The following is a 10,423-nucleotide window of genomic DNA, read 5'->3' on the forward strand; positions in this document are numbered from 1 at the left end:
CATTAAGTGAGCAATTTAAACAAAGATCACGTTAAAATTAATTATAACATGGTCATATAGGTAGACACTAAAACCCCCACTATTTCTCAATATTTAAACAATACATAAAATGTTTAATCATATAATCATACTCTCTAAGACTCTCACTACATCAAATATTCAAACACATGCATCATGAATTAAATTCAAAATATAATATATCATGCTCATTTTCACAGTTAGAAAACTATAATACCCCACTATTTCTCAATCTAAATAAATTATTTATTTAATAATTTATCAGAGTTGTTCTCTGATTATAAAATATTTTATCTTCATGGAAATCAATTTGTAGTAATTCAACAATAGTATATTCCGAAAAACACATCTTAGTGTTCTAATTCCTTCCATAATGATTTCAGGAACAAAATACTCCATAGCAATTAGACAATCACAATTTTTTATAAAAAACACACAAACCACTTCATCAAAATATCAAAAAAAAACCGACTTTAGCAACGGCCAAGTTTGCTTCATATTCTTAGGAAAATGCGTTTAATGTAAGATCAAAATCACATAATTTAATAGCTATAATGCATGAATAAAAATTCATGTGATAAGTGTTGACTAATAATAAGGCGTATTGTAAACTGAAATGTATTAATAGTATATAAATGGTTTAACACATAACGGTTAAAACATGCATAACATTTCAATTGCAATTTGATCAACTGTCAAAATTCAAATATATCATCATAAATGTCAAATAACACCGTTTCTTCGTAAACATTTCACCCTCTATCTGATCAATTTTCAATAGCAAATTCTCATGCCATTACTTTCAATATAAATAGCACTTTAACATGCACAAACGGCAAAATATTAAAAAGTCTAGAGATCACGCTATTAAGTACACATTAATGAATTCATTAATAATGAATTATGCTACACTAACTATTCAAATGTAACGACTCGCCTTCTATTTTGATTTTTTAATCTGAATTCTAAATGCCAATTACATATTTTCTCTCCACTTCAACATGCAAGAAAAAAAAAATGCACATGCACACATTCAGGAAAGTTTTGCAACTCAATATATAATTGTAACAGCTTTATACATATAGTAATGCAATTAGTTCCATTTTGCAAATGGTCTGCTTTCATATAATCTTTTTCACAACTTCCATGCATTAATTTTTGCCACACAAATAGTCAATAGATTTATATAACTAACCACATAAAATAACATGCTCAAAGAAATATCATTTTTTATGCAATTATTCTTCACACAACTATCACAAACTTATTATTGTACTGCAAGGAATCATAATTAATTGGAAACGAAGAACATTCCAGATTCGATGATTTTTAATTAGAAATCTTTCGATACCTAAAAAACGCGCGCAATTGACAGCTCTGGCAGTACTTAGTATTTGGAGCATATCTCTCTCGTTCGATGTCCGATTTCAGTGAATCAATATGTTTTGAACAGCCAACACAAAGTACTATAACTTTCGTGTTTTATACTTTCTCAAATTCGGACATTATTAGGTCCCAAACTGGCCTCAAAGTATAAATTCGTGAATTGTACATAGATTCACCTACAACAAAAAATAAAATCATTAATTTTATTTCGTCAACACAATATAGTAATAAAATAAAATGAATTATCTCTCTTTTCATCATCAAGGGTTGCTCTTTTGGATCATCGTCAAAGCTCATCTTCATGGGATAAAAAAAAAAATCGTCTTAAATTGTTGGAACCACGGCTGCACTTTGACGATTGATCACGAAACTTGTGGATGAGGCTTGGACTCCATTTGTTATCTAATTTTATAGGTAACAAGTTGCTGCAATAAAAACCACGATAATATGGAGATAGGCAAGGTGAGGCGCGGACTAGGTCGCTTTCTTAAGACGAATTTCACGACCCCTTCTCTAATGAGGTGCAAAAAGGTTCCGATCGTGTCGCCTATGGGATACAACAGCCCAGCCTATCTCTCCGCTGTAACTTCACCGAAATTGCACGTTCGAGTGAAGTAGAGGCTTACACCCGACACACAACAAGAGCTCTAAATATATGTATATAGTATAGAAGAAAAGTGTTTCTTTTTTTCTTCACTCTCATTTTTCATTCAAAGCCACAATACCCCATTTATATAATATATAATATGGCCCCATAAAACCTCAATTGAATATAGAATTTATGGTGTTTTATGTAGGAGAATAATGACTTTGAAAGTTTCAAAATAGTGGTCTAATGACCCTCATAAAAGTGGTCAAAGTCATTATTATATTTTATAATAAAATATAATATTTTTATTAAACTAACCCAACATTATGTTACCAGAATATTCATGATTTATTACTCCTTACATCAGAATACACTAACTCGTGCTGATTTCCACACGTGGAAGCAATATTACCAGAATATTCATGGTTTATTATCAGTATGTTGTATTGATTGAACCAAAAAAAATTATCCGTTCTCTTACGCCAGCCAAGAAAATCGGAGGTGGAATGCACGAGTGGGCAGCCAAGATCGACGAGTACGCACGTGGCATGATGGGCCCCACAGGATCAACTCTATTCGAAGAGCTCGGATTGTACTATATCGGCCCTGTAGACGGTCACAATGTAGAAGACCTTGTATGTGTTCTTCGTGAGGTCGCATCTCTCAACTCAATGGGCCCCGTTTTGATTCATGTCATAACAAATGAACATCAAAATGTTGAAGAAGATAATTTAACGCACGAGTTACTTTCTCCGCAGGTCTAGCGTGGGTTGGATTTAAACCCTTTTGTATTATCCCATCGGCGTTCCTTCAAAGAGCATACGACCAGGTTTTCATCTCATTCCATAATTTCTTTTAATGATTTTTCAGGTAGTTTTCATGATGTGGATAGGCAGAAGATTCCGGTACGTTTTGTAATTACGAGTGCATGTCTAGTGGGGTCCGATGGGGCAACTCATTCTGGACCGTTTGATATAACGTTTATTGTTTACCGAACATGATTGTGATGGCACCGTCGGATGAGACTGAGCTTTCTCGTATGGTCAACACTGCAGTTAACATTGATGACCGGCCAGTTTGCTTTCGATATCCTAGTGGTGCCGTTGCTTTGACAAACCATAAACCATATGTCGGAGAACCCATTGAGGTAAACATACAATCTATTTTTTTTGTCCTTTTCTTTTTCTTTTTCTTTTTTTAATGTTGTTACTAAATAAACGATGGAACAAGTTGGCAAAGGGGGTACTTGTAAAAGGTAAAGATATTGCTTTGTTGGGATTTGTTTCGATGGTACAAAATTGTCTTAGTGCGCATAATATTCTTTCGAAGCTTGGTATTTAAGTTACTGTGGCTGATGCGAGATTTTGCAAGCCGCTCGTTATTAAATTAATAAGAATGTTATGCAAGAACCATAGATTCCATATCATAGTTGAGACAGGTTCCGTTGGAGAATTTGGTGATCATTTTGCTCGATTTATTTCTCTTGATGGGCTGCTCGATGCTGGAATTAAGGTAAAAGAGAAAAAAATCACTTAGTTTGTATAAATCTGGAATTAAACAATTTCTTATGTGGATTTCTTGATTTGGTTCTTCAGTGGCGGCCTATAACTTTGCTGGATAATTTGTATTGAGGGTGCATTGCCACAAGAACAACTCGCTCTTGCTGGTTTAACGGGGAATCACATAGATGCAACTGCATTGAATCTGCTTGGTCGAACTCGCGATGCTCTTCTGTTAACGTGCTAGTGAATTGACCCGATTATTGATTCGATTATTATATACAAGGTTTTGTACATGTTACGGTACTATTTCCGTGTAAAAACAGGCATATATGTGTGTTTGGTTATTGCAGAGTTTGAAATCGAATAATTTTCTTACGTGAAGGACGTGAGTTAATTGTGAAAGAGAATAGTAAATACTACTAGTTCTGAGTTTCTATTTGTTGTCTTTCTAACATAAGCTTTTTGTTTCTACATTTATGTAAGAAGATAACAGCTGTTTCGCAATTATCAATGAATGTGTTCGTTCTCTTTCCATATTTGATGCAAGCTTTCTTTATTTTCAGTTAAATCATCAAATCACAAGATTCTAGAATCTAGATATTATGTGTTTATGACTGGCAATTTGCACCCCATAATTGTGTGAAGGGTGAAAAGCGCCCCTCCTCAAGAACATGTATCATTCTGGCAAATTTCTTGATTCAATTTTGAAAATTCGATTTAGGGTACATTTTGAATGACCGTGCAATAAAAAATAAAGTTACTCTCGTAAAATTTTAAAATATTCAATTCATGGTACATTATTATAGAGAATTGAGAATGAAAATAATTAAAAACGCGCTCCCTGAAAGTTAGGAGATGAGCTTTCCGTCGCCTTAGGTTTTCAGCAGCAGGCGGTGCTTATTCGAGCCGTAACTTTTTTTCCGCTGGGCGGAATTTAACGGTGCACCCACCGTTGGATTCGTCTCAAAAAGAGCTTTCTATACGTTGTTATGTCGTTCAATTTGGATCTGTGGATCGGTTTCGGTTGACGTTCTACCGAGGACGTGCGGTTTGACGGCGAAGTTTCGGATCTGTGGCATATCTCCCTCACCGGTGGTTGGAAATCAACGGGGCTTATACCGTTGGATTCTGCTATCTTTGTGCGGTGGTTTTGCACGATTTGGATCTCTGGATTTGTTTTCGTGAGGATTCTACGGTGCGTGCGCAGTACTGCCGGCGACGGGACTTCTCGAAGGCATAACTCCCTAACCGTTGGTCAGAATTTGACGGATCTTATACCGTTGGAATCCTCTCTTCAAGAGCTTTCTTTTGGTTATAATTTCGCACGATTTGGAGCAGGAGATCTGGTTCTCTGATCGCGTTACATCAGCGTGAAGAGTCCCACGTTGCAAGGACTCCTGGTAGCGGTGGAGTTTTGAGATCTAAGGACTCTTGCTAGGGTTTTGGGCGTGAATTTGCAGCAAGAAACCTTTCCCACCGTCGCACATGGTGAGGAAAGGTGGGAGGGGCAAAGAGACGCTTGGTAAGGGAGGGGAAACGGACAAAGGCATGGCCAAACCCTTGGATGCGCAACCGGTGACGGGTTTGGCGATTGGCGCGGCGGTTCCCACCACATCGGAGCCTATTACTCCGGCCATTCCTCAAACTGAAACTTCTAAGGCAGCAGAGGAACGTGGAAGAGTTCCCACCAGCGACAAGGAAGCTCCGAAAACGTGGGCAAGTTTCTTCAAAGGAACGCGCCCACCGCCGGCAGACTTGGCTCTCCACCCGGTGGAAGGATTGGATGACTCCGATGAATTACGATTCGGAGAAGACGATGTAGTTGATTTGGATACGAGAGGTGTGTTCTTGAGTGTCGGTTATTTTCCGGGGCCATTCCCCGGAATCGATGCAATCAAGGACATCAAAGCAAGATGGGGGGTCCCGTCGAAGTACCAAATCCATCCTACCGGGTGGATTTTGTTCAAATTCGAAACGGACCAAGATAGGTTGAAGGTTATGGAGGCGGGGAAGTATAATTTTGGTACTTCCACATTGTATGTTCGCAAGATGCCAAAGTTCGTTAACTTTGACATCCGAGAGATGGTGTATGTTCTGGTTTGGGTGACTCTTCGAAACATATCCGGAGAATTGTACAACCAGAAGTCTCTTAGTATGATTGGCCAGAAGATCGGTTGCCCGGTTCAAATGGACAATAATACAAAGGAGTTGGCCAGCTTTGGCTATGCACGGATTCAGGTGGAGGTGGATGCTCCGAAACCTCTACAGAAATCGTTGACACTGATCAACTCGTTGAACCAATCTTATGAGGTTCAAATTGAGTATGGTTATGTTCCCGCCTATTGCACTAAATGCAAGACGATGTCTCACACATCAGAAAAGTGTAGGGCTGCTAAATTGAAGAAAAGACGTTGGATCCGGAAAAAGTTAGAGTTCAACGGAGCAACCGTGCCTCCACCTGAGCAACCGAAGGAAGGGGAGGATGCCATTGTTCCATGGACGGGCACCCATACGGTATTTGATGATTGGAGTGATAGCGATGCTTCGGATGAAGACATTAGGGAGGAGGATTTGGTCGAAGATGATCACTCCACGGATTGCTATGAAACGCCCGTGCGTACGGGGGAGGAGCTACCGAACTTCAACGATCTAGATACTCCTGTGGCTTCGACTCCGGGTAAGCAACCATTTATTACGCGCAAGAAGAAGGACCTCCCGGCTAATGCTATCCTTGTGCCAAAAGGGAGAGATGACGCATTCCCAGTGCGAGTGGAAGGGGCGAAGACGCCCATCAGTGCAACCGATGAAAATACGCTATTGCCGCGGAGGGGCATGGTTCCTCCTATAGTTAAACAATGATTGTCGCCTGCTGGAACGTGAGGGGATTAAACAATGCCCTCACGCAAAACGAGGTCGCGGACCTCATTAGGAGACATAAGGTGGATGTATGCGGTTATTGGAGACGAAAGTATGGGATCCAGGGGTGTTGGAAGGGATAATGTCTCGGAAATTCTGGCATTGGGGTCAGGTGAATAATTTCCAACTTCATAGAGCGGGCCGTATTCTATTGATATGGAATCCGGCAGTGGTTCAGGTGGAGACAGTGGGAATGACGGACCAACTCATTCATTGCAAAATATCTTGTCTTGTGTCGCAACGGCAAATTCAGGTGAGTTTTGTATATGGATGGTTTACAATTACTTCTCGCAGGCCGTTGTGGACGTCGCTTGCAAATTACGGTGGTGCTTCTACTTTACCGTGGCTATGCTTAGGGGATTTCAACACGGTTCGTCGACCGGTTGAAAAATCAGGTGGCAATGCTGTGACCCCTTATATGATTAATGATATCCAAGAGTGTTGCCGGGTAACCGGATTGGATGACTTAACCTCTACGGGATTTTACTATACTTGGTCAAATCATACTGTGTGGAGCAAACTTGACCGAGCAATGGTGAATCCGATTTGGCTGCAAACATATGGGAGCAGCTCGGCTACTTTCTTACCGTTCAGGAAGCACTTGGACCACTCGCCGATCTTAGTGAAGATGGGGGTGGATGGAGAGCCAATCTCTCGCCCATTCCGATTCTTCAATATGTGGACGATGCATTAGGATTTTAACAATTTTTCAAGACGTATGGACAGCGGATCGTCAAGGCAGCCGATAATGGGCGGTGATAAAAAATCTTAAGGCATTGAAATCCCCTCTCAAGAGCCTTAATCGGAAGGAATTTGGTCACATTTCGGAACGAGCTAAACGGGCATCTCTTGATCTTGAAGAGAGCCAACAACAGCTGCATGACGACCAGCATAATGCAGCCCTGCAACAAGAAGTACTTAGTCGATCGGAGAAGGCAAAATTTCTCACAAAGGCGGAACGAAGCTTCTACTACCAAAAGGCGAAGCTACATTATTTGAATAACAGCGATCGGCCGACGAAATTCTTTCATGGCATGGCTAAACGTAATGCTCAACGGAACCACGTGGCATCTATTCGCCGTGCGGACGGGACGATGACCACCTCACGTGAGGAAGTCCATGCAGAATTTTTGAAGTTCTACATGGAATTCTTAGGAACACGTCAGCCTTGCGAAGCTATTGACTTGGAGGTTCTACATTCCGGGCCAAGGATTCAGGAGGATGATGGCGCTACTCTTATGGGACCAATCCTTAACTCGAAAATAAATGATGCGTTGTTTGATATCTCGGACGACAAGGCTTCGGGACCGGACGGTTTTTCCGCCCACTTTTTCAAACACTCATGGGACACGGTTGGGCCACTCTTGACGGAAGCAGTGCATGAATTTTTTCGGAGTGGCTCTTTGGTGAAGCAATGGGATAACACGGTACTTGTCTTTATTCCGAAGAAAGTACAAGCTCAAGAAGTGGGGGATTTTCGACCAATAGCTTGTTGCAATGTGATCTATAAGGTCATTGCAAAAGTCCTCACGACCCGTTTAGGCAGCGTTCTACCAAAGATTATTGATAAAGCACAATCAACGTTCGTGGGGGGAGATTGATCACGGACAATATAGACTTGGTAGAACATCTTATTCGGCATTACGAGATGAAGCATATTTTGCCTAGGTGCTTGTTGAAGATGGACTTACGGAAAGCATATGACTCGGTTAACTGGGAATTTCTCCAAGCTATGTTGGAGGGCTTGGGTTTCCCAATTAAATTCACGGGATGGATTATGCAATGCGTAACTTCGGTATCTTATTCGATCTCGGTTAACGGTGAAACGAAGGGGTTTTTTCTAGCCATGCGTGGATTGAGGCAAGGAGATCCCTTATCGCCCTATTTGTTCGTTATATGCATGGAGTATCTCTCACGGCTACTCCATGTACGTCTGATTCAACAAGAACCCAACTACCATCCGATGTGCCATCTCCACAAGATAACACATCTGATTTTTGCGGACGATCTAATGGTATTTTCTCGAGGAGATGTGGAATCGGTCCGTATCCTCGCCAAGACGTTCTACGAATTTGGGCAGGTTTCGGAGCTCAAGGCAAATCATGCGAAGTCTAATATCTTCTTAGTAGGAGTTAAACCGGGGGACCGATTAGAGATCGAAAACGAGTTTCACTTTGCCAATGGAGAGTTTCTGTTTCGATACCTTGGGATTCCACTCGCTGCATCTAAATTACGAGTGCTCAACCATCAACCACTGCTCGACAAAATCGAGCAAGCCATAGGAGCGTGGACTCGCCAAACTCTCTCTTATGCCGGTCGGTTGGAGATTTTAAAAACCGTGGTTCAAGGTACGTGCTGCTACTGGTTATCCATATTTTCGATCCCACATGCAGTTATCGATGCTATAGAGATAATATGCAAAACGTTTTTATAGGGTGCGGCGAAAGTAACGTGGTCGAGGTTGTGCAAACCAAAAGAAGAAGGGGGTTTGGGCCTTCTTGATTTGACTGATTGGAATCGAAGCTTTCTTATGAAAAATTTGTGGGATTTTCACTTGAAGAAAGACTCTCTGTGGATACAGTGGGTGAATGAGTTCTGCCTCAAGGGACGAACCATATGGGAGTGGTCACCGCCATTTACAGCTTCAGCCTTCTTCAAGAGCATCATCCGGATCCGGGACGAACTGGTGGAGAGCGCGGGGACTACTCAATTACTTATTGCTAAGTTGAAATCTTGTACGGAGCTTGGCAAATTAAATGTGAGCAAAGTATACGACTGGATTAGGGCTAAGGCCCCGATCAAACCGTGGGGTAAACTTCTTTGGGCGTCATCTATGACTCCAAAGCACTCGTTTATCTTATGGATGGCAACCATGGATCGATTGGCCACAATGGACCGAGTGGAGAAACGCTCACGTGAAGTCGTTAACTCCAAATGCGAGTTATGTGGTGTGGAGAACGAGACTAAGAAGCACCTCTTTTTTCGCATGCAGCATGTCTCGAGAGGTGTGGACCAACATACGGATATGGTTGGGTATCCGCCGAAGACCAACCACATTGGATGCCGCACTTAAATGGCTCAAGAAGGACGTACGAGGGAAGTCGTACCGCAGCAAGACGCAGCGATGTGCACTAGCAAGTCTCGTGTACCACATTTGGGAGGCTCTGAACAAGTGGAAATTTGAGAAAATTGAAACTACTCCGAAGGACCTCACAAGGAAGATTCAGCTACATGTTTACTTGGCAATGTTCAGCCAACACCCGGAGCTAGCAATTTCAAGGACTAACGGACAACCGGGTAGCCTTATGCACCCATGAGGGCGTGATCTAGGTGCTAGGATTTCGTGGGTTTTTCCCACTTTTATTTCTGCTTTTATGTTTAGTTTATTTCTTTTTGCTTTCTGCATTAGGTTCTGCAATTTCCTCGGGTATACCCGTTGTAATTGTCTACGACTTTTTTGATTTATAATATTTACATTTTAATAAAAAAAAAAGAATGAAAATAATTATTGTGTTATTACGTAATTGAGAAGAGAGTGTATCTATAGTTTACATAACATGTAATCTATTTTAAATATATCATAACTAATAGAATCCTCAAGATCTACAAAAGAAATTACAATCGATCAAAAGAGGTAAACATGATATCCTTTCCTAAATATCTCTAACACCCCCTCGCAAGATGGAGCTCCGTGAGGAGACACCAATCTTGGTTTTCAATAGCCGAAAGCTGGCCTGAGGTAGTGGCTTGGTAAGTGCATAGGCAAGCTGATCGGCGGAGGAGACATGAGTGACACATAATGTTCCAGTTTGAACTTGCTCCCAAATAAAGTGCTAATCCAATGCTACATGTTTCATTCTCGAATGAAACACATGATTAGAGCACAAATGGGTGGCACCAACATTGTCACAGTAAATAACTGGAGGTTGAGCTATGTGAACACCAAGTTCAGTAAGTAAAGAACTAAGCCAACACAATTCCTCGGCAGTTGCAGCAACTGAGCGATATTCTG

The 10,423-nt window shown here is 41.1% G+C and overlaps 2 protein-coding genes and 1 pseudogene across 3 annotated transcripts; all 3 read left to right on the forward strand.

The window, feature by feature from the left end:
* The first annotated feature begins 2,411 nt into the window (after nucleotides 1–2,411).
* On the forward strand, nucleotides 2,412–3,775 carry LOC105971143 (putative 1-deoxy-D-xylulose-5-phosphate synthase, chloroplastic; annotated as a pseudogene). The gene is made up of 4 exons (XR_016034214.1): nucleotides 2,412–2,824; nucleotides 2,868–3,140; nucleotides 3,224–3,505; nucleotides 3,589–3,775. The product of XR_016034214.1 is annotated as a putative 1-deoxy-D-xylulose-5-phosphate synthase, chloroplastic (transcript).
* Nucleotides 3,776–6,442: 2,667 nt separating this feature from the next.
* On the forward strand, nucleotides 6,443–8,012 carry LOC148767051 (uncharacterized). Its single transcript, XM_088825931.1, has 2 exons — nucleotides 6,443–7,045; nucleotides 7,185–8,012. Exons 1-2 carry the CDS (start codon nucleotides 6,443–6,445, stop codon nucleotides 8,010–8,012), a joined length of 1,431 nt encoding a protein of 476 aa, XP_088682057.1.
* Nucleotides 8,013–8,059: 47 nt separating this feature from the next.
* LOC148767052 (uncharacterized) lies at nucleotides 8,060–9,728 on the forward strand. Its single transcript, XM_088825932.1, has 4 exons — nucleotides 8,060–8,759; nucleotides 8,846–8,871; nucleotides 8,972–9,261; nucleotides 9,404–9,728. Exons 1-4 carry the CDS (start codon nucleotides 8,060–8,062, stop codon nucleotides 9,726–9,728), a joined length of 1,341 nt encoding a protein of 446 aa, XP_088682058.1.
* The last annotated feature ends 695 nt before the right edge of the window (nucleotides 9,729–10,423 follow it).

This window comes from Erythranthe guttata, chromosome 11 (assembly GCF_056151865.1).
Source record: "Erythranthe guttata isolate IM_541 chromosome 11, IM_541, whole genome shotgun sequence".
NCBI classification, from domain to species: domain Eukaryota; kingdom Viridiplantae; phylum Streptophyta; class Magnoliopsida; order Lamiales; family Phrymaceae; genus Erythranthe; species Erythranthe guttata.